Source organism: Dromiciops gliroides, chromosome 4 (genome assembly GCF_019393635.1).
Source record: "Dromiciops gliroides isolate mDroGli1 chromosome 4, mDroGli1.pri, whole genome shotgun sequence".
Classification (NCBI taxonomy): domain Eukaryota; kingdom Metazoa; phylum Chordata; class Mammalia; order Microbiotheria; family Microbiotheriidae; genus Dromiciops; species Dromiciops gliroides.
Window position 1 is genome coordinate 116,949,777 of NC_057864.1, and position 25,546 is coordinate 116,975,322.

Below are 25,546 nucleotides of genomic sequence, written 5' to 3' on the forward strand. Positions count from 1 at the left end.
AATTTTGGGTTTTTTAGTTTGTTGGTTTTCTAATTTTTACACTGTATATTTAGTTCATCAGTCCCCTCTTTTTCTATTCTGTTACTGTTTGTTTTTATGGATCTGAATTTTTCCTTTGAAAACTCCTTTAGATGCATACCAGCAATATTTAGTATTTTGCCTCCTACATATAAGTGTCATTCACATAGTTACTGCTTGTTTCTGTTTTGTTGTTTGACTCATTCACTTAGGTTTCTGACTTTTTCATATAATCCCTCTTTTAATTATAATTATGTTGTAGTTTTTTCTGTAAAATGATATTTAGTGTTTAGTTTTTTTCATTTATTTGAGATTACTCTGTTGCCTAATACAGTCTATATTTGTGCCATGTGTTACTGAGAAATAAGTATATTCTTTAATTTTTACATTCAGAAGACATCATAAATATTTTAGCTTCAAATTCTCCAGAAGTTTGTTTTATTTTATATTTTCCCTTTATTTATCTATTAAGTCTTCTATTATTATTGTTACTAGCCATGTTTGGTTAAATTCAATTAATTTTTATTTTATGAACTTCTGTTATACCATTCACTATATATGCTTATTACTGATACTGAGTTTATTGCCTATGGTTCTTTTAAGCCCAATACAATTTTCTTGTTTTGCTACATTAATGTTGTGAATTTTATTTCTGTTTTATTTGATATTATGATTGCAACTCCTGCTTTTTTGGATTCACCTGATGCATAGTAATTTTGTTCCAGCTTCTCACTTTAATTATAACCATATGATCTTTAGGGAATTTACATGTTTCATGAGCTAATACTCTAATAATAATTACATTCATTTACCTGAAAACTATGGCACAGTGGACAAAGTGATAGATTTTAATACAGAGGCTATCGGTTTGTACTTTATCTCTCTTTCACTAACTAGCTGTGTGACCTTGAGCAAGTGAGTTAACTTTTCTGGGCCCCAGTTTCCCCATTTATAAAATTAGGAGTTAACCTCCATCTTAACCTGATGACCAACAGGATCTTTTCCAATTAATCAATCAGCAAGCATTTATTAAGTACATGTAATGTGATAGGCATTGGGGATAATAAAGACAAAACTCAGAAAGCCACTGCCCTCAAAGAACACATATTCTATTGGGGGAAATAATGCTAAAACACAACATACATGCTCATATCCACATGTATATGCACACACACACACATATATATACATTATGAAAGTGATTATATAAGAATGACTACTAACTTGTATATAAGTAATAACGATGGCAATTAAACTGTCCATTTAAAGAAATAATTAGTAATTAGTATCATATATTTGAATAGGTTTCTTCTATTTTTAAAATTGGCTGGATGAGGGACAGGGACATCTACAATCAGTAAAGACTTCATGTTGAGCTCTAAATATAAGATCCTAAGACTAAGGTAGATGTAGGTGGTCTTTATCTTAAGAAATTGCAATATATTAAAATCTAGATTTATAGACTAGGAATAATGATTATTTACATTGCAAATGGATTCACCTCAATTTTTCTGTTATAGGTTCGTAGATACAGAACAGGAGGAAATATACTAAAATCCTTTCCTTTTACAGATGAATAAAATGAGGCCTAGGCTGCCTTGGTTAAATAATGAGATCTCCTTGTATATTTAAGATATAATTTGATTTTTAAAAATTGATTTACATTCAATTTCTTGGGAAGATCTCTACTACAAAAATATTACCTATTTGTCCTGCCCAGGTATTACAGGGCAAAAAGGGAAGGAACTGTTCCCAAAGAGGAGTCAAACAACTCATCCCCCTTCCCCTTTTCCCTTCTTCCCCAACCCCCAACCGAGCCCATACACACTGTCTTTAGCTCCACTGGCCAGTTCATGGCTCAGATGTCCAACAAGCTGCACACTCTGATCTCAGACCCCAAAGCCACTCAGAGCTCAAACTTTATATGTAGAGCTGATGTGACACTAATGGCAATCACCCTGGAGAAAGGAAGTTGGGTAATCTGTACCAGTGGTGTCAAACTCAAATAGAAATAGATCCCTGTAGGTCATTTATTGACTTACAAAACTACAAATTAACATTATCTGTGATGTATTGATTTTTTATTTATTTTGTTAAACATTTCCCAATTATAATTCAGTCTGATTCAGCTGTATTCAAGAGTTTTGTGACTGAGAATCTGATGCCTCTGGTCTGGATCCCAGAAAAATAGTATGTTGTTTGAATAGCCCAATAAAGAATAGAGAATGAGGGGCGAAGACCTAGCAACCTTAATTCTTTTTTTTTTCTTTTTTTTTTTTTGCAGGGCAATGGGGGTTAAGTGACTTGCCCAGGGTCACACAGCTAGTAAGTGTCAAGTGTCTGAGGCCGTGTCAAGTGTCTGAGGCCATTTTATTGCTATGGCACTGTTAGAATTAAGGTTGCCCCCTAGCAACCTTAATTCTAACAGTGCCATAGCAATAAAATGATCAGGTAGTTAGGGGCAGCTAGGTGGTGCAGTGGATCAGGTCCTCCTGAATCCAGTGCCGGTGCTTTATCCTCTGCGCCACCTAGCTGTCCCCAGAAGTTTCTCATACTGTCTCTCAATTAACTGTCAGTGAGTCAGAATCATTCACAGTCGCCAGTCCCTTAAAGACAAGAAACCTAGGATGGCAAGAAAAATGTTCTAGGCCAAAGATTAGGGGGAAAATAACTTTGTTTAGTTCTAGACCTGAGGCTGTCTGCTCTATTGCTTATTTTTATTCAATTCTATAATAAAGGCATATCAACTATAAAAATAGCTTGCATTTATATAGTGTTTTGTAGTTTGCAAAGCACTTTACATATATTATCTCAATTCAGGCTCATAACAACTGTATGAAGTTAGGGTTACTATTATTCCAGTTTTATAATAAAGAAAACTGAGACTCAGAGAGTTTAAGGGGCTTGATTGTTTTTTGTTTTTGTTTTTGTTTTTGTTTTTTTGTGGGGCAATGGGGGTTAAGTGACTTGCCCAGGGTCACACAGCTAGTAAGTGTCAAGTGTCTGAGGCCGGATTTGAACTCAGGTACTCCTGAATCCAGGGCCAGTGCTTTATCCACTGCGCCACCTAGCCTCCCCCATGGGGCTTGATTGTTAATAAGTGTCTGGGGCAAGAATCAAACTCAGATTATCCTTATTCCAACTCTAGCACTCTGTCTACTATGTCACCTAGTTACTTATTCAAAATAAATAGGATCACAACTTTAGGGTGGGAGAGAACTTACAATTATTTATTATAAAGCTCATTTAAGAAATGAGAAAACATACCAGGAAGGTGAAATGATTTGCCCAATGTCACACAGGGATTTAAGTATAAGTCCAGTGATAACAAATTAAAATTCAGCCTTCCCAATTCAGGGCTCTTTCTTGTGGTTTTGGTCTTCTATCTAATTAGCTGTGTCCTTATTATATTGTAAGCTCCATGGTAGCTATGACTTTCTTATCTTTGTACCTCCCCTCAGTGTCAAGCTTGGGGACAGCTAGGTGATGAGTTGGATAGAGCATTAGGCTTGGAATGAGGAAGATTCATCTTCCTAAATTCAAATCTGGCCTCAGACACTTACTGTGTGACCCTAGATAAGTCACTTAACCCTATTTACCTTCGTTTCCTCATCTGGAAAAATAAGTTGGAGAATGAAATGGCAAACCACTCCTGTATCCTGGTAAAGAAAAATCTAAATGGGGTTGTGAAGATTTGGATATTACTGAAATGACTGAATAATTACAGCAGCAACAACAACAACAGTGTCATGAATGGGACTTCACAGGAGTCTGTGCTTAATAACTATTTGTTGAATGGAAATAAATTTGTATTATCTCTTGCATATCCTGCCCCACCACCCCACCCCGCAGTGTCTTAGCCTAGAAATTCATTACTTGAGAGTGCTCCCTGGTGCCCTGGTTATATAAAAGAGTTAGTGCACATCCCAAAGTACATTCTACTGACCCAAGGAGTCTGTAGCTTACTCATCCGGCAAGGTCTCTCCTACTGTCTTTGACCAAGGCAGGCTTTTTAGTAATAGTGATCATCAATTATTGGGAAGCATGGCAGTCTTTTCATATTCGTGATCCCTTCCTTGAAACCTTATGTTACTGGAGTGCTGGGTCAGTTTTAATGCTAACGAGCATGACATGGGAGTATGTGGAGCATCACGGCACATAAAAATAAACGATTAGACCAACAGCACCTTTCACTCTTTAGACACTGGTCCATTGTGCTCAGTCCCAAGGAATATAATCTAAATGTAACTAAGTGAATTTATTGGATTGAAGGTCTCTATCAAGATGAAGAAGTAGAACAAATTGGAAGGAGTGGAGGTTAAGGAGGTGTTGGTGGAAGAAGGACATCTTTCTACAGTAAACCAATGACAGACTGGTTTCCATCCCCCTTCAGATACCCCATGGGGAATTAAACAGTAGTCACACAATGGCAGCAGGCTATTTACGCTGGCCCTTTTGGCATGCAGAGTTTCAGCTTCTGCGCTAATCTGAAGTGCTGGGAAAAGCTTCAGAGACACAGCTAATCATTATTAATTCCTTTAGAATTCATTGCAATAACATCAATCATGGTGAACTCATTTGGTATTAATATGGATGTAATGTGAAAATGAATAATGCACACAGGAGTTTTTATATTCCTATTTTAGAAAAATAGTTATGAACAATGTATTTCTCTTTCCATTGTCAAAGCAGTGCCTCTGAGAGGTTTTCTATCAATTACCTTCATCATCATTCCAGCTGAAATCTTGTCAGAGCAAACATATTTCAAAGGATTATATCCAACTCCATTACAACATTCCTGGGTCTCTGGAATAAGTTCAGTCTCACAGCATTTTATTGGCACTGGGTCATTCTTTTTAACATGTGCTTTAGACTCGCCACTGGAAGCTGAGCAGCATATGGTATCTGACATATTCACATAATCCTGCCCACAACAGAACATCTCTGCAACAATAAAACATTATATATGAATATGAAATAAAAAAAGAAGAAAACTGAGACTGTAATAAAGTTTAGCATAAAAATGTCAAAGTCGGGCAGTTGCTGAAATGGTGCAATGCTAAAAGTAGCATTCAGCTACAAATGTGCTCGAAAGGTGAATGAAGGACCCTTCTTATGAAATACACAAGGTAAAAATTAACTCAGGAATATAGAGGTCTGGTGAAATCATTCAGCTCATTCAAATTTCTTCAATACTCCATAAAATAAAAATTCTGAATCTCTATCAAGGAGTACACCTTTAACAGAATGTCATAATTCAAATTGGTTTATTTCAAAAGGCTCACTAGATTACAAATAAAAAATCTAGAAATCAGTGGTATACCTAGTATGATGGAAAAATAGAAACAATCACCTGAACATATAGGGGTTTGCTCATAGGCCAGGCAGAAGGAATACATGGAGTCCCAAATTTAGATAAACTTAACACTGGGGAGAGATGATACAGAGGAAACTAGAGATAGCATAACCCTTGAGCTTGAGAAGCCTAGCGAGAGAGACAGGGGTATATGGAAATTCTGTGTCCACGTGAGATTCCTTAGACTGATCATGTGACAGAATGAACAAGGTAATTCAGTCAAAGAAATGATTTGGCTATTCTTTTTCCTGAATTGATTGGACTATGCACTGGCCAAATCAACTGGTTGTTTTTGTGTCATTTAAGCATGATTAAATTTTTAAGCAAATAAGAACAGACATGATAGAAACATATCAATACAGGGCTAGATGAAGCAAGAAATTGAGAGGCCTATGTCCCCGGACATGAGTAGGGGACTCTCTGACACTTAAAATCTGACATAATTTATAGTCCTATTCTATCAGAATCTAGATCAGAAGGATGTGACAACTTTAAATTTGATAAATGAGGTATACTTTTCATTGAAATTATTTTCATTGTTAATAATAATTATTATATTACAAGCTGCAGAAGAAGCCTCTACCATGTTGGGTCGAAACTCTGAGGAAGATTTAATGGAAAGTCATGGACAAAAATCACTCAGTATAGGGGCAGCTAGGTGGTGCAGTGGATAGAGCACTGGCCCTGGATTCAGGAGGAACTGAGTTCAAATCTGGCCTCAGACATTTGACACTTACTAGCTGTGTGACTCTGGGCCAGTCACTTAACCCTCATTGCCCAACAAAAACAAAAACAAAAATCACTCAGTATAAATAGTCTGAGAAGGGTTGCCTTCTTCACTGAGGATGTCTATCATCAGAGGAAGGCTCAGGCTGGTCATAGTTCTTAAAGAAGGAAGCTCTCCACATATTCCTAAAGAAAACTAATAGTATTGATAGTATTTTTAAATTTTTATTTTTAAAGTTTGCCATTTAATCTCTTTTTATGCTTTTATTTCAGAACAAATGAAACCACAGGTTTGACTGAGTTCTGATTTAGGTCAAATTCAACTGAAAGTTCTCTGAAAGATTATATCACATACAACTTTAAACACACACACACATATACACACACACTGGACTTTGTTTATTAATCTCTCAAAGAACTAATGAGTTTAAAGTTAGACTAGTTATTTTTCCTCAGGATTTTAGGTGATAATTTTGGCTATTTTAATAAATAAACAAGAAGAATTCTTTAACAAACAAACAGAGCAGGATTATCTCTGCTGCCTGAGCTTTGATTACACTGGAAAATAAGAAAGAAAAAAAATCTGCATCCCTATATTTTTCTTCTTTGGACAATTCTCAGTTATCCTCTAATCAGACATTCAAATACAACGTTGGATTCTCTGTCATTTTCTCCAGCAGTTTTCTTATAACAATACATGTTACTATTTTAAACAGCAATCAAAATGTGAAAACTGGCCTTTCAGAGAGTAGAATACATTTTTTCCCTTAAATTACTCTATAGTTTCCACATGTTTTAAGTATAAAATCAAAATGCAGACACTGACCTAATTTGAAACTCATAACCAACCATCTGATAGCTCTGAGGGACTTTTGACAGGCCAACTAAAATTTTGATAATGAACTGTTTTTACACTGGAAAAAATGCTTTCTTCCACAAAGGGCTTCATCTTGTTTAAGGGAATTTAATTTTTCAGCCAAGATTTCACTCACATAACAAGAAGTGACTCTCTTTCTAGTTTCTTTGGTAAACCATTACTTCTTTAATTATTATCAACCTTGTTCCAGTGTGATAAATTGCTAATTACTTAATACCCTAATCAGCGTTCATTCTTTGCACAGATAAACTGTGACAGTGCCATTAATTTAAATAGTAATTTCACTTAATGGCCAGAACGGCACACCAGATTTTTATGCAGCATTTTCTGAGGACTGCATCCATCACTGCAATATTCTGACATAAAGATGTCTGACGTGCACTAACTCACTTAGGGAGAGCAGATGTTGCAGAGCAGAGTTTGGTAGTAATTCCCATAGTGCATCACTTCAGCATGAATGAGCTGCAAATTCAGAGACAGACAATCTTCCGAAACTGCATTGCAATAACTTTTGACCCCTACCTAATTTATCACATGTAGCACTTGACTCTTGAACTTCGACACTGAGAATGCACAAATTTAAATGTGCCCTAAGACAAACAAAATAGGTCATGTATTATTGATGGATTGATCCATTCTTCCAAAGTCTCTTCATTAAATTTGCAGAGATAAAGAATATCTTTGAACAAGTTGTAGATTTTATTTTAGTGATAAGTATTCATTGAATTACTGTTTCATTTCCAGATCAACCAAAATATACTGTCTTTCTCTGGAAGGCTTGCAGTACATTTGACACCAATGAGAAAGCAGCATAGGGAAGAATTTATAACTCACAACATCGGCTCAGTGCCCTCCCTCACAAACAATTATTTAATGTCCAGATCTGAAAAGGAATTTACAAACACAGCTGGCTGATGATTACTAATTTAGTCAATCTGGAAGAAAAAAACACATGTTTATATATTTAAAGGAAAAATGAGAATTCAAAGCCTCTACTTCCAAGTCAAGACCAAAAAAAAAAAAATTAAAAACAAACGAACAAATCTAGGATTCCAGACAAGCTACTCCTGGGAGTCAAGGTATGGCCACAAGGGCTGTAACTACAGCAGTTTAAACATCGAGATATTGGAGAGCAACCATTACATGAAAGTCTACCAGCCAGAAGCATTATTCCTTGTGGGAAAAAAGAAGAAGACTAGCTGAAGCTTCTTTTTAGTCTTTCATACTTTGAAAATTGTCCCAAAGAAGTATAGGATGATATCCATGCTTGCCTACACCAGTAGATGTCTCTCTGGTCACCACTACCACTACCCCAAGGTATGAGGGCGGGAGGGTGTGGAATGGTAAAAATGACAAAAAGATATATTACAACCTTTAAAAAATTGTTATCCTTTACAGTTTTCAAAAACTCATTCTCTAACGTGAAAATATTCCCAGAAAATATTCTTTCAATATGACTTTTACACAATGGGAGCTCAGTTAGCAACAAATCCCAGCTTGCAAAATCCCCAGGCACGCTCTTATTGTATCCTATACCTTTGTTAAACAATAGGAACTATTTATCCTGAAGGCACTACTAGACAAGGTAAGAAGTCAAATTCAGGATGATATGGTAATAAAGAAACCCTAGACATAGTATTTTCAGAATTCACTATAGAAATGAGCAGGTAACATATTCTCAATATACACCTTCCCTGGTTTCACATAGGCTACTTAAAAAAAAGCCTTCTTTGCCAACCTTTCTGAATGATAGAAAGGTTGTAATTTTCATTCTTTAATACCAAGAGATGTCATCAAGTCCATCCCAAGATTAATGGTGTAATTGGTAGTGCCATATAAACAAACGTTCAAAGAAAAGAACAATAAAACTGCTTATTATATATATTCAAAGAAAATGGTTAAGAATACATATACACTGAAATGAAGAACATGACTTTCATCCCCAGATACCTGTATTACACTCCCACACAACTCATCTGCCCAGAGAGAGCACTAAAAACATAAACGCTACCCCAGCACTTCTGTTCCAACAGCATCTGTTAATTCACTCCATTTATAAAATACATATTGACAAAGACAACTGAACTGGGACCAGGGAGATTTGATTTGGTGTGAGAAAGTCAATTCAATGTGATTTTGTTAAAGGGCTCCTGCAGGCAAATAAAAGAGTTTAAGTAATAAAGTACATAAAGAGATGTTTTACGAGCCAGCCTGGTCTCATGGCAGGCACACAATGCCATACAGTGAGAGAGGGCCTGGCTCAGGAGCTCTACCTCCGGATTCACGTTTCCACACAGAAGATGTGGCATAGAAGGTAGAGGGTTCACAAAGACAGTGGTGGGGTGGGGGAGAAGGGTATTTGAGGGAGATGAAGAAGAGAAGAAAATTATGAAAAAACAGCAAGTCCTGTTGGTGTATCAACAGAATAAAATGAATCATCACCATGCTATATTTCAAAAATCTTACCCCAGTAATAAAGCAGAGACTCATTAACAATTGTCATAGCAGAGGCTAAGGGGCTGAGGGGTAAGAAGACAACTAAGGAAGCCTTCTGCTAACCATCTAATGCAGAGAGTTCTTTGTAGTCCAGGAATTCGGGGCAGGGATGGTGTATGTATTTGTGTGTGTGTACATAATACATATGTAAAAATATATATATATATATATGTATATATGTAACTACATATATATATATAATTATTTGAATAAAATTTATCTTCTTTGCAATCCTATGTTTTATTCCATGCATTTAAAAAAAACAACTGCTCTTAGAAGGAACTTAGTGGCTTCTCCAGACTGCCAAAGGGCTTTATGACACAAAACAAATGAAGAAAATACAGAAGATCACTCTCAGCTTTGTGGGGTAGGGGCACCTACAGATTGTAAGATGATTTCACTTCTCTAAACCTATGCTTATGTGTATATTCTCTAGTTATAATGTATGATTTGCCCCCAAATGGTTTTTTTATCCTTATTCTGCATGTCTGATTATAATAACATGAAGGCAGTTCTGGTTAAAGGCAAATATTGCTGAGCTGGCATAAGTAAATTTAGGAAAATTAGTAATGTTATGGCCATTTATTCTGTGATAACCCTGTAGGCATCTTGGGGATATCAGTCCTAATTTAAGCATCTGCACAGGCAGCTAAAGAGAAATTTCGGCACTGACCACAGGGGTCTGAGTGGCCGCATTAATAATATTTCTTTTTTCCTGGTTTCTTTTAATCGAAAAGGAATAGTTTCCAGAGTACATTGCTAAATTCCCTATTTAATTTTGGGAGTGCAAAGGAGAAGGAAAAAGAGGAAAGCTTCTCCTATTCTATAAATTATCAGGGAAGATGAAATATCCCTTGGAAGAGTGTAAGAGATGCTCCAAGGAGAAAACGAGGAGTAAAGAGGATTGGAGAAGACAGAGAGGAAGCTTCTCCTATAGCAAAAGGTTACATTGTAGAATTATGTGGCACAGAGAAAGAAAAAAAGAAAACACACCATTGGAGCTATGTAAGGGTTATAATGAATGGGGGTCATAGGATGAAGGAGAGCTGGACTATCCCTAGAGGAAAGAGACAAGTCTGTCATCAGGTGTGAAACCACCCAGTAAGGTAATGGTCAGAGGAAGAAGAGTGGTAGTTTATGACTGTCTGATGAGCAATACTGAGGTAAGTACTCACTGACCTGAGACAAGCAACAGAAGATGACTTTATGGACTACAGTTGCAGGCTATAATGGAAAGCCTCCTGAGAGATGTCAAACTTGACAAACACTACCTAGTTCTGGAGAATCATATGAAGAGGGTGAGGATGATGAGCTCTTGGTCAAAGATACCTAATAAGGACTGGCAAAAAAATGTGTCTGAAATCTTGCCAAGAAATAATCTAGAGGTATTTAATATAAAAAGGGAATGGAATAAAGTCAGTTGCCCATATAGATTTGATAAGCCTGAGACCAAAAAGAGTAATAGGAAGAAGAATAGCAACAATTCATAGGAGGCAAGAGCCAACAAGAGTGCAAGGAGTAAAACCCTTGGCTTCATAGGTCTATATAAAGTGTTCAAACTATGGGTAATAAAGAAGGCGACCTAGGGATTTTAATTCAAGGCAAATTGGATTTCACAGATATTAATTATGATGATATGATAGGCTCAGACTCATGACTGGAATACTCTTACTCTCTGTAAGTGTATACTTTATTCAAAAGGAACACAGGTCACAAAAGGGTGGAACAGCATTACCTATTAAACTGTACTCATACAGGGTAATTCAGGAAAACAAATGGTGAATCATAGTAATAAACATTTGGTTGAGTAAGAACATAGGGAAAATGATAAGCAATATTGGGGTGATTGTATATTGCAGACCACTTAGACAGAAGGAAGAATTAAATAATGATAAAAGAGATCACCAATCTGTCATAGAAAATATTGTAGAGATTTGTGTTTTGTATGTTTTCTTCCTCCACTGGATTTTAAGCTCCTTGTTTGCATCCTCAGCACTTATCACAGTGTCTGACACATAGTAGGCACTTAAATGTTTATTGAGTTAAGAGAATTCAACTATCCTGATAACTGCTGGAGCTCTCTCACCAAAATCAGAGTGGCTGAGAAATATATGGATTAATGCTCATTTAATTCTTGGAAAGCTTAAGAAAGTGATGAAAAGAGCTGCTATTTCAGAACAAGGAAGGCTTTTGATACAAAAATATATTAAGGGGGCGGCTAGGTGGCGCAGTAGATAAAGCACCGACCTTGGATTCAGGAGTACCTGAGTTCAAATCTGGCCTCAGACAATTGATTTACTAGCTGTGTGACCCTAGGCAAGTCACTTAACCCCCATTGCCCCGCAAAAAAAAAAAAAAAAAAGAAAAAATATATTAAGGGCAAATGAGCATTCTATCATAAGATTCCTGATAGATACGTAGAAGGAATCTGGGCATGATATGACTGGTAACCTAGATTTAGAGAGATTAGATTTGAAACATTTAAGAGAAAAGATATGCAAATTCCAATGTTCTTTTTTTTCAGAATTTGGACAAAGATAGATGACTGGGAAACTCTTAAGAATTAAATTCTGATGGCATTTGGAGAAATAATTTTAATAAAGAGGAAAAGGGAAATTGCCAATGAAATTTATTTCAGTGCCCAAATCATATATATTTTTAAATGTAGAAACAAGAAATGACTAGTAATTAAAGATGGATAGGAAAGAACAGCTTAGTCCTATAAGAATTGTGTTATTACTCCCAAGGCCTAGAATATCCTGTAGCTGTTGGCCAATGTTAAGGACAACAAAGAAGAAATAGGTTAACTATTTCTGATTGATCGAGGGATGATAATGAATGGGAGAATGATAACTAACTATTCAACTCTTAGTTTAGTTTAGTTTTCCTTTCCAAGGAGAATAATCTTTGTACTCTTAAGGAAAGAACAGAAATCATTAGAAGGCAATGAAACCCTGATATAATGAGAAGATAGCAAGGTAACATTATGTTCTCTCAATAAATTTAAGTCACCAGGCCTGGGCATATGACATTCTAGCAAAGCTTTTTAAACTGAGGTTCCTGACCCCATATTGTCACATAACTGAATGTGGGGGTCAAGAAAAATTTTCTAATAATAAAAGGTTACATATACCTATTTAATATATACATAAACCTTGAGTTATGTGGGACAGCTATGTGGTGCAGTGGATAGAGCACTGACCCTTAAGTTAGTAGGACCTGAGTTTAAATCTCATCTTATATACTTACTAGCTATGTGACCCTAGGCAAGTCACTTAAACCCAGTTGCCTTAAACTTCTGGGGCCATCTCCAGTTGTCCTAATGAATATCTTGCCACTGGAGCCAGATGGCTCTGGAGGAGAGAATGAGGTTGGTGACCTTGTACAGACCTTTGTCACTTAAATCCAATCCAGTGCAAGTCATGACATCACCATGGTGTAATTGTCCTCTTCCAGAATGAAGGACAAACCACCAACACCCAGGGGCGTATAAAAATTTCTCAGGTGAAAAGGGGTCATCAGTGGAAAAAGTGTAAGAAGTCCTGTTCTAGGGTACTAAAGGAACTTGTAGGAGTAACTACTTAGGGAATGTAATTTTTGAAAGATCTTAGAGGGAATGGATAACACACATCTGGAAAAGGGAAATATCTTTTTTTAAAGGAAAAAGGTAGAGTCTACAACCTATCAATGAGAGATTGATGTCTAGTATTGGTAAAATTCTAGAAAGCCTTGGTAAAGGGTTGGTTTGTGAATCCTTCAGAAGGAGAACTAGTGATCACTGAAAGTCAGCATGGCTTCATTTAAAAAAAAAAGCAGTCATACCATGCTAAATATAATTTCTTTTTTGTAGAATAACTAGACTAGTAGACTAGGGCAATGCTGTAGACATAGAACATTTAAATTTTGACAAAGTAACTGACAATTTATCCTATGTTACACTCATGTGTACTAAAAATGACTGAACAACAACAACAAAAAGAAAAAAGTGGGGTCTGTAACCTACAAGTGAGAGATCAATGTCTAATCAGTGTCTATCTAAAAAAAAAGGAAAATCCGTATGTCTACACTGGTCTGATACTAGTATATTTCAGATAAAGAGCAAGAAAAGATCATAGTTCTGAATTCTAATCTCAGATCTGTGGTCATTTTATTGTGGGATCTAGAATAAGTTGGTTTTAGCTCTTTGGGTCTCTGTTCTTTGATAAGTAACCCAACCTCCCTAAGGCTTTTATCAGTAAAATGACAGAGGGTAGGGTGAGTTATTCTCCAAGACCTTAAATTTTATGCTACACATGCACATTAAAGGACCACATTACCTGGAAGCCGGATATGTACCCTGCCCTCTTCTTCACCACCACAGCAGATCAACTCTTTGCTCACCATCTGTCCACCACAGCACTGTTGCTGATAGCCATCATGCAATACCCCAGCACAGCAGATCTGGTTTCCTGAGGTAGAGTACGGGAAGTTCTTGCAGCAAGAATCCCCAATGCCAACTGAAACCCTTTGGTGTTCATCATCTGAACAACATATTTCACCTGTTGTTTTAAGATGAAACCAAAAATTGTGAGGATTAGAAATACACACACACATACACACACACACACACAAGCATATACACATCACAGACATACATTCAGGTGCATGTGTGTAATACAGATACACTGTATATAGGTACACGTTTGTATATGTGTAGATACATTTGTGTAATATGTATATATATGCATGTGCACAAACATTTACATATTAATGTATATCACACATGGATATATATGTGTGTGTGTGCATATGTGTGAGGTATCTATAGACAGATAAGTGAATCTGAAGGAGCTGATAAAAGCATAAAGAAGGAGGGTAGAGAAAGAAAAGAAAAAATAATCTTGGCTGATATCCATAGTAAGAGGTCAGAATATGGTTGAAATCCTACAAAGAAGACTGAGGGTGGTGCCTTACTGGTAGGAAGAATATCAGGAGAGAGGACTTCTGAAAATTCATGGAAGAGAAAGTAACCAGGAGGGCATGATTCCCAGTTTAAAATGCTGCAGAGGAGTCAAGAAGCATGGGGATTGAAAATAGGCCATTGGATTTAGGAATTAAGAGATCAGTGATGACTTCGGAGAGAGCAATTTTAGTGAGCTGTGAAGCTGTAATCAAAAAATGAGAAGAAGAAATGAAGGCAACATGTGCAGATTGTTCCCCCCACCAAGGAATTTAGATATGAAAGAAAGGAAAGATAAAGTCCCATAGCCTGAGGGGATGACAGGTAAATCAAGAGAGTATAGTAAAAGGGTGAAGCACACACATATATCTGGTATTTGAAGGCTAGAGCTCATTGAGTAGTATAAAATAAGGTACCAGGTTGTAATGGGTTTTGAATGCCAGGTAAAAATCACTGGCAAAATTATTTGAACTTTATGTGGAAGGCATGTGGAACCAAACACCAGCCCACAATTTAAAGAATGCACCTTCTTCCCTTTGTAATGAAGGCTTATTATGATCATAGTGTAGTTGAAGTGGGGAAGCACATCACAATATAAATTGCTAAATTTGCATGTTCCCTTTGAGAGCTTAGATGCAACTATCTGTTTCTTGATTTTTAGCAGCAAGGGAAACTAGTTTCCCAGACTGGTAATCTTTATGTCTTGAGCATAGTATACAACAGAGCGTGAGTACTACCTACCCTGTTAACTAATGCCTAGGAACTGTGTATGCTTAGAGCCTAGCATGGATGTAGCTTTATCAGGTAAAGGCAATAATCAACAAAAAGGCAAGGAGAACTCGAGTATAAAAAGATATTCATCAGTTTAGATACTTGAGCCATATTTCCCTGAATTCCTCAGAATCTAATTTAGTTACTGATGGAAGAAAGGCCTTAATAACAGGGAATGTGGGTTACATCAATGGGAACTAAAACTGATTTTTTTAAAAGGGCTATTAGACATAAGATACAAAGGATCATTCACCTTCTCATTAACCTCTCAAAATGGGATCCATTCCAAGCCAGGCTTGAAAATGTTTTCTCTCTGAAAGCTACCATGCATTCTTACCAGTTAATTGTTATCCTTATCAAAGAATGACCCACATTAACATTTAGCTTGGGGTTATTAGCATATTTATATAAAAAAGGGAAAAAATGACCAGCATTGTTCATGCTGGTGTCCTCTGGTATAAAGTGGGGGGGGGGGGGGAGAAATTAAGGGGAAGGGGAGATAGAAAATGAAAGAGTAAAACAGACTGAAATAAATATTATTAAGCAAGTTTCTGATTAATCCAGAGATATCAAAATGCCTCTCCAGTTCTCAGTCTCGAATAGGCAGAACACTGATGCAATCTGAATTGCTTTCAGATACAAGATGGTTTAGGGTCACTGTGCTTTCTTTTCTGGTGTAAACAGTGTTAAACTAGTTAACACAGTCTTCTGGATGAGGATAGAGGTCAAAAAATATAATCTCACCATTTCGGTACATTGAGATTAATGAGACTGGCAAAACACTTTCTCTGATCCTTCCATGTGATGGCATTTTTCTGATGACATCATGCTAGGCATTCTAATAGTGTGATATATGAATTACTTTACAAGGAATTGGAACTCGCGGTATGCTGAATGGTTTGGCAGAAATTCAAAGGTTTCAGAGCAGAGAGAGTGTATGCCAACCCATGGGCAATGCAGTTTCTTTAGCTCTTGACCTGAAAATTACTTGCAAAGAGGTTTGTTTAACTAACCACCTAATGCCAAATCTTCTATGGGCCTTCAAGGTCCATTTAATTATTGCTTTGGGGGTTTGCAATAAATAAGATTAGGGGGGAAAGTACTTTAAAAATAGCTTTTCTTAAAATAAAAACAAGAGAAATTCTTTGGTTCTGAAACTGACACTTTACCTTAAGGTTAAGAAAGGTTGAAACCACCTTGCATAACACCTCACAACACTAATAGAAGTAATCACTTGTTTTGAGGGAGGGAGGGAATTTTCTGGAGATTGAAAAGTTAGTTGCAAAGTCTAACTTCTCTCCAAATTTTCAATGTGTATTGAAATAAACATATTAACCTTCAGGTAGGCCCCTTTCTTAGAAAACTGAGGATAATTCAGAAAGAGGTCTCCCTCTCCCTCCTCTACTCTTACCCCCATAATTATTATTCTCTAGAGCTATTTAAATGAGAAGACAAGACGTGTAGTTAAAATATTCTAACATACACATTAATTTACTGAAAGCAGTATACAAATATATAATAGAAAAATAATGTATTGATTGTCAGATGATGGGTTCTAATCTCAGCTGTTACAGATATTACATTGGCAAAGTGATTTATGATACCTGGACATCCATTTCCTCAAAGGTAAAATAAAGGAGATTCCAACAAGATAGAAGAGTAAGGGAGAAGTTGCCATTAGGATTAGCTACCCCCTGCACAATGGGACAATGAGAAATTAATCAAATAATGTACTCAAAAGGGGAAAAATGTCACAAAAAGGGAAATTGTTATAGAAAAAATAATAACAAAGCCATTTACCTGCTTTTTGCTCTTAGCTCTGCCTGCCATTCCCTTGTGCTTGGAACTGTGTGATACTTTGGCAATATCTGACATTAGCTCGTGAAATATCTATTTGGCATTGTTTTGGTTAGACTTGTCTCCTCCCCTGCCTTTAGTGAATCAAAGGATAGGAAATTGGTCAGCCACAAGATTGGAATGGAGAAAAAATGCCCAGTTATTGTGGAACATAGAGAGATCCAGCACTGTAGAACATTTTATTATATGTAGGACAATAAGGAACAGAAAGAAAAAGGGATAATCTACAAAAAAAAAAAGAATTAAAAAGTAAGATTTAAATCTAGCTGCAGATGCTACCCTTAACAAGTACATAAATAAACATTTATTAAGTAGTATGTGTCAAACACTGTCCTAATCACTTAAATATAAAGAAAGGAAAAAACGCAGTGCCAACTTGAAAAGCCATCTGATCCTGGAGATAATGAGGAGCAGACAGAGTTTATTGAGTAGGGCAGTGACATAATCAGACTAGTACTTTAGGAATATCACTTAGGTCTAGCTGAGTCAACAATACACTGCAGTGAGGAGAAACAAGACAAGGCAAGGAGACCACCCAGAATGCAATTGCACTAGTGTAGACATGATATGATAGGGATCTGAACTACAGGGATTATAATGCGAGTGGAAAGAAGGGAATATATGATAAATGTTGGGAATGTAGACATGACAAAACTTGGCAACAGATTGTATATGTGGTGGATTTGAATGAGATAATGAGAATGACACATAGGTTGTGAGCCTAGGTTATGAGTGATCCATGGTGCTCTTGACAATAATAGGGAAAGCAGGAGGAAGAGAGAGCTTAGGAAGAAAGAGAAATAGTTCTATTCTGTATATGTTGGAGCTGTCTACAGGACATCTACTTCAAGATGTCCAATAAGCAGTTAGTGATTAGAGACTGAAGGTCAGAAGAAAGGCTAGGGGTGGATAGATAGATCAAGGAATTATATACAAAGAGATAATAACTGAACCCATGAGAGCAGATGAATAAAACAACTAAGGTACTATATACAGAGAAATGGAGCTGGGACAAATGCTCAAGAGACACCTACAGCTAGAGGAAATGACCTGGATGAAGATTCAGCTAAGGCAACTCAAAATGAATGTTCTGATGTATAGGAGGAGAACCAGGGGAGAATATTGTCATTTAAACTTGGATAGGAGAGAATATGTCTAGGAAAAGAGAATATTTAACATTGTCAAAATCTACATAGAAAAGCAGAAGGATGAAGATTGAGAAAAGCATAAAAGATTTCATTATTAAGAAACTACTGTTAATTTTAGAGAGAAGTCAGTTTCAGTTGAATGATGGATTTGGATGCCAAATTGCAGAGGCTTTAGAAGAATGAGAGGAAGGAAAATGAAGTTACCAACTGTCCATATCTTTCTCAAGGAGTCAGTACATAACAGGACAGAGAGATTGAGGATAATAACTAGTGGGGATAGATGGATATGTGTGATGCTTTGGCAAAAATTATTGAGAAAGTGGAAATAATAGAGGCGGGTATCTTGTGGAGAAAATGAGATGGCATGAGACCAAGAATACATGAATAGCAAGAGTTTCCTTTGTTAAGGAAAAGGGCTACCTATTCATGAGAGAAAGGCATGAAGGAAGAGATATTTGTAGAACGCATCTGAGTAAAATGAAGATGAGGAGAAAAGAAGCTTTCAGTGAGTAGCCTAAATTTTTTTCAGGAAAATATGAGGTAAAGACCTCAGCTGAGAAGGTGGTTAGGAGACCCATAGTAGGTTTGAGGAAAGTAGAAAAGGTTTCAAACATTTTGCTGCAGTTACTGGGATAATAAATTCATTAAGGAACTATAAAAAGAATGCATTGCTTCATGAGGACCCAGTTGAGATTATGTAACATAACTTTGTAGTGGACTCAGCTTGGTTTTATGGAAATTGTCCAAGCTTGGATATTGGCAATACATGACTTAGAACATGAGAAGGAGAAGAGAAACATGAGTGTAGAGGACAGTGAAGCATTGAACAAGCATTCATCAAGGGGTGGAGACAGAAGAAGGAGGAAAATGCAAACAGAGCAGGGGTGATGTTACAGGAATGAATTGAGGGGTAGAAAGATGCTCTGAAGGGAAAAATGAGCTGAATTCCAAAAGGCCAGGGTAGGTAACACAATGATCATGGGAAACTTTAATACTCCTCTTCCAGAGCAAGACAAGTAAAAAAAAAAAAAGATAAAAAAGAAGAAAATAGAGAACTGCATAATTTGCTGGAACAATTAGACTTGAAAGATGCATTGCAATTTCTAGATAGGAATATTAAAGAATATAAATGTTTCAGCTTTAATGGTAACCTTGTAACATATATTATATGTTAGGAAATAAAAGCATCAAAATAAATGTAAAATGTCATAAATTAAAGAGAAGTTTATTTTTTGTTTCTTTTTGGTTATAACATTTTGAGTCTATATCATTTGACTGAGACTCTAAGATTTCAGCAACAACCTAAATACATTTTTACAAATACCTGACATCCTCACAATATCTAAAAAATACCATGGAAATCTATTTTTGTTATAAAATGATAGCAAAAAAAATCCTTGTTTAAGGACTAGAAAAAAATCAGTACAGGTAAAGCAGATTTTCTATAAATTCTTTGGAAATCTTAGTAGATGGGGCATTGTGCCACTATTGACAGAGAATATTGGGATTCAAAAGAAAGGCTCCTAGAATAGAAAGATTGTGATCATTGAAAATATGATGTTTACCAAATATATGCTAGCCTGTTGCCCTCCTGTTCAGCTAGGAACCAGCTCTTCTTTTGGAGTATTCTTTTTTCTGTTTAGAATTTTATTTTCCAAGTTACATGTAAAAATAAATTTTGACATCGATTTTTTTAAACTTTATGTTCCAACGTCTCTCCCTGCCTCCCTTCCCACCCCCCACCCCAAGAACTCACGCAATTCAATATAAGTTATGCATGAGTAGTCATGGAAATCATCTCCACATTAGCTAGGTTGTGAGAGAAAACAGATAAAAACAAAACTTCAGATTAAGGAACTGTCAAAATGAAATTATGCTTCAATCTGTTTTCAGATATCATCAGTTCTTTCTCTGTAGATGGATTGCAATTCTCATAAATCCTTCAGAGTTATACTGGATCACTGAATTGCTGAAAATAACCATGTCCTTCCCAGCAGATCATCTTACACTACTGTTATTATTTTGTATACAGTACATTTCACTTTGCTTCAGTTCATGTAGGTCTTTCCAGGTTTGTTCTGATAGCATCCTGTTCATCATATTTTTTTTTAATTTGTTTTTGTGTGTGTGAGGCAATTGGGGTTAAGTGACTTGCCCAGAGTAACACAGCTAGTAAGTGTTAAGTGTCTGAGGCCGGATTTGAACTCAGGTCCTCCTGAATCCAGGGCCGGTGCTCTATCCACTGTGCCACCTAGCTGCCCCCTCATCATAATTTTTAAATAGTACCTTAAACTTGAACTGATTCTTTTTTTTTTGTGGGGCAATGGGGGTTAAGTGATTTGCCCAGGGTCACACAGCTAGTAAGTGTCAAGTGTCTGAGGCAGGATTTGAACTCAGGAACTCCTGAATCCAGGGCTGGTGCTTTATCCACTGGACCACCTAGCTGCCCCTCCCTTAAACTTGACAAAGAATTTTCTTCACAATAGCCCAGCAAAGTAGGTGCCATATGTTTTGCCATTATGATCAATTGTCATAACTGTTTCCCTCCATCTTATTCCCTTCCCATGATATTTATTCTATTTTCTATCTTCTTTTACCCTATTCCTCCTCAAAAATGTTTTGCTTCTGACTGCCCCCTCCCCCACCTGCCCTCCCTTCTTTCACCCTTCCCTCCTTATCCTCTTCCTCCCCTACTTTCCTGTAGGTTTAGATATATTACTCCTCCCAAATGGGTGTGTACGTTATTCCCTCCTTGAGCCAACTCTGATGAGATTAACATTTTTGAGCTAATTCTGTTTTCTAAATTTTCTTCCTCCCTCCTCAACCCTCACTATGAAATCAAGCAATTCAATATGTCATACATGTGCATTTATGCAGAACATCTTCACCTTCCTCAAAAGTATTTTGCTTTTTACTGCTCCCTCCACCAATTTGCCCTTCCTTCCTTCCCTCCCTTATCTCCTTCCCATCCCATTTTCCCTCAGGGCAAAATATATTACTCTACCCACTTGAGTATGTATGTTATTCCCTCTTTGAGCCAATTCTGATGAAAATAAGGTTCACTCACTCCCCCAGACCTTCCCTCTCTTCCTGTCCCCTCCATAAGCTTTTTCTTGTTTCTTTTATGTGAGCTACTTTTCCCCAGTCTACCTCTCCCTCTTACTTTCTTCCAGTGCATTCCTCTTACCCCTTAAGTTTATTTAAAAGATGTCATCATGGGTTACCTAGGTGGCATACTGGACAAAGCAACATCCCTGGACCCAGGAGGCTCTGAGACCAAACATACCCTATAAATATGCCACCCAACCCTGCCTGTCCCACAAAAAACAAGGATAAATAAAGAATAAATGCTTTACAGATATCATCCCTTCATATCCAGTTCAGACCTCTGTCCTCTGTCTAAGTGTATTCCATTCAGCTGCCCTAATACTGAGAAATTTCATATGACTTATAAGTATTATTTTCCCATGTAGGAATGTAAACAGTATAATCTTTTAATATCCCTCATGACTTCTTTTTCCTGCTTACATTTTTATGCTTCTCTAGGGTCTTGTATTTGAAAGTCAAATTTTCTATTCAGTTCAGATCTTTTCATCACAAAAGCTTGAAAGTCCTCTTTTTCATTGGAGTCCCATTTTTTACCCTGAAAGATTATACAAGTTTTTCTGGGTAGGTGATTCTTGGCTGTAGTCCCAGTTCCTTTACCCTCTGAAACATCATATTCCATTCCGTCCATTCCTTTAATGTAGATACTGCTAGATCTTGTTTTATCCTTATTGTAGCTCCAGAGTCTTTAAATTCCTTTTTTTCTAGCTGCTTGAACTATTTTCTCCTTGACCTGGGAGCTCTGGAATTTGGCTGTAATATTCCTGGAGGTTTTCCTTTTGGGATCTCTTTCAGGAGGTGATTGCTGGATTCTTAAAATTTCTATTTTACCTTCTGCTTCTAGAATATCAGGGCATTTTCCCCTGACAATTTCTTGGAAGATGCTGTCTAAACTCTTATTTTGGTAATGGTTTTCAGGTAGTCCAATGATTGTCAAATTCTCTTTCCTAAATCTATTTTCCAGGTCATCTGTTTCTCTAAGGAGATATTTCATATTGCCCTGTATCTTTTTATTCATTTGGATTTACTTTACTATGTCTTGGTTTCTCATAGAATCACTAGCTTCCATTTGTTCAGGACTAATTCTTAGGCAATAATTTTCTTCAGAGAGCTATTTTATCTCCTTTTCCATTTTGCTTTTCAAGCTGTTGACTTTTTTCTCATGACTCTCCTGCATTGCTCTCCTTTCTCTTTCCATTCTTTCTTCCACCTCTCTAAGCCTTCCTTCTATCTCTACTACTTTCTCTTCAAAGTCCCTTTTGAGTGCTTCCATGGCCTGAGACCAATTCACATTTTTCTTGGAAGCTTTGGATGTAGGGGCCCTGAGGTTGTTTTCCTCCTCTGAGGGTGCACCTCACTCTTCCTTGTTGCCAAAGAAACTTTCAATAATTCTCAACTTTCTTTGCTTGCTCATCTTGCTGTCTTTTACTTGACTTTTACTTGACCTCTTCCACTGGGGTCCTACTTCTGAGCTACATTGTCCCAAGCTTCAGGGGGTCTCATATGTTTCAGTTTGAGGGATGGCAGGTTTTTCTCTCACCTGGCCTGTTCTCTGGTTCAAAGATAACCTCAAGCTAACTTGCTAATTAACCCGCCAGCTGAACTTTGTTTGCTATGGTGGTTCTTAACTCTGATGAGCCTGCGCCCCTTCCCCATCTGGGCCTCCCACCACTCATTGCTGTTTCGGGGGCCTGGAGTATTCTTTTTTTCAAGGCAATGAGGGGTTAAGTGAATTGGCCAGGGTCACAGAGCTAGTAAGTGTCAAATGTCTGAGGCTAGATTTGAACTCAGGTCCTCCTGATTTCACGGCTGGTGCTTTATCCACTGCACCATCTAGTTGTCCCCTGGAGTATTCTTTATCAATATTTAGGGTGTTCCTCCTTCCTTACTTGAGTTCTTTCAGTGAGAACTGGATCACTTCTTATTGGGGTAGTGAGAGGCAGTGTGTATTTTGGATTGAGCAAAAGATTTAGAATCAGGTTCATGTTCTGCCATACTTAAATATTTGTGTGATCATAGGTGGAGTCATGGCCTTTTAGGGCTGCTTCTACAAAGTGAAGATAGTACTTGCACTATTGACTTCATATCTTGAAATGTTATGAAATGGGTTATTGCTATATAGAGAATTCCTGTTCAGTTATGCATTGAATTAGAAAACCCGGGAGATGCCTTCTAACTCTGAGATTCCTGACATTCCTTCCATTTTGACTGCTTTCAAGAAGCTTACATAATATTTAATTATTTACTCTTTGATTTTGTTCCAGTTGAATGTTTGGAAAAGATACACAAGATGGAGACAATTTCTCAATTAATACACCATAGCTTTGTCTATATTATATTCCAGTCAAACTAGATGAAATGGTTAACATAATAAAAATTTTGGTTATACCATTAGTTATATACAAATCAATTATATACAAATAGTTTTTATACGACTAATTTTTTTTTATGTTTGTTTTGTTTGTTTGTTTGTTTTTGTTTATTTTTTTTGTGGTGAGGCAATTGGGGTTAAGTGACTTGCCCAGGGTCACACAGCTAGTAAGTGTCTGAGGCTGTATTTGAACTCAGGTACTCCTGACTCCAGGGCCAGTGCTCTATCCACTGTGCCACCTAGCTGCCCTATACAACTAATTTGAATAATTTTGTTTGGTTTTTTGTTTGTTTTTTTTTAGTGAGGCAATTGGGGTTAAGTGACTTGCCCAGGGTCACACAGCTAGTAACTGTTAGGTGTCTGAGGCTGAATTTGAACTCAGGTACTCCTGACTCCAGGGCCGGTGCTCTATCCACTGTGCTACCTAGCTGCCCCCTGAATCATTTTGACCATGATCTTTAACCAATGAATTGGTCACATATTTTGGCATCATTTTTTTGTTTTTCAGTGTTTTATTGTGTCTGACTCTTTGGGACACCATTTTGAGTTTTCTTGGCAGAGATGCTGAAGTATTTTGCCATTTATTTCTCAAGCTCATTTTACAAATGAGGAACTGAGGCAAACAGGGTTAAGTGATTTGCCCAGGGTCACACAGCTATTAAGCTGTCTGAAGCCAGATTTGAATCCAGGAAGAGGGGTCTTCCTGACTCCAAGGCCAGCAACCTATTCATTGTGTTACCTAGCTTTCCCTTGTTTGGGATTCAGTTTATAGAACTAGGGCTTAGGAAAAAAAAAAAAACATTTCTAAGTGGATTGACTTGTAGATTTTCATTCAAAAGATATGGATCAAAATACTTCATCAGACACTTTGTGTGATCTTGTGAAAGCTATTTCATTTCTCTAAGGCTCCGTATCCTTATATAAATTGAGGATAATTATATGGAACCTAGTTTGCAAGTTTGGTTTTTAGGCTCAAATGTGATAATATTCATAAAGTGCTTTATAAATCTATGATCTCTACAGAAATAGTACCCATTATAATAACTATCATTCAACATACACACACACACACACACACACACACACACACATATATATACAGAGGGAGAGAGAGAAAGTCATTGAGGGGTTGCAATCTTATTCAATGGAGGAAAACTTTTTATACTGATGAGGCAATATATCCTTCAATGTATTTGAGTACTCAAACCAGATACAGTTATATGGTATATTTATACTAATTTTTATTTCTCCTTTTCAAAGTCTTTCACACATTTAATTAAAACAAGAAGAGATGGAATTAAAATAAGGAAGACAGGCTACATGCTATTTGCTCTGGTTTGATTCAGTCATTTTAAAACAATTAAATGAAATGGATTGGGGTGGGGGGTTCCAGTGATCCATGGAATTTATGGATCCATTTGCTTTTTCTGTCCCACCGTGCCAAAGATAATTGACTAACAAAAATGTTTTCTTACCTGGAAGGACTCTGGTATAATATCCTGAGCAGCACTGATGTTTCTGTTGCATCTCATGCATGTGACCACCACAACAAACTCTGGATGAATTAGGACCAAATGGGATATAATTATCTTCACAGCAAATATAACCAGGTTTGAGGTCATAGAGAATTCCATCACAACAGACCTGAAAGTATTTTTTTAAAAATAAGGAATATCAGCTAAATATATTAGTATTGTCTCATAAAACCATCAGTCATTTTCACATAAACCCTTGATCTGAATCCAGGTGAAAAGCAGGGATTAAATACCACAACGTTCTTAAAACTGTGGTGTCTCCAACATGATTAAGATTCAATAAATGACATCTGATAGCATACAGTTTTTCTATTAGCCTTCAACTATGCTGCCCTAATAAAACACTC

At 36.8% G+C, this 25,546-nt stretch overlaps 1 protein-coding gene across 1 annotated transcript in view; it reads right to left on the bottom strand.

Moving 5' to 3' along the window:
* The window catches only part of USH2A (usherin), a 1,082,898-nt gene that overhangs the window by 221,674 nt on the left and 835,678 nt on the right, over window positions 1–25,546 (bottom strand). The window contains exons 48-50 of the mRNA XM_044004202.1: window positions 25,140–25,308; window positions 13,790–14,011; window positions 4,739–4,962 (exon numbers count right to left, since the gene is read on the bottom strand). Of these exons, the coding sequence (XP_043860137.1) occupies window positions 4,739–4,962; window positions 13,790–14,011; window positions 25,140–25,308 (615 nt within the window). The remainder of the gene's footprint in view (window positions 1–4,738; window positions 4,963–13,789; window positions 14,012–25,139; window positions 25,309–25,546) is intronic.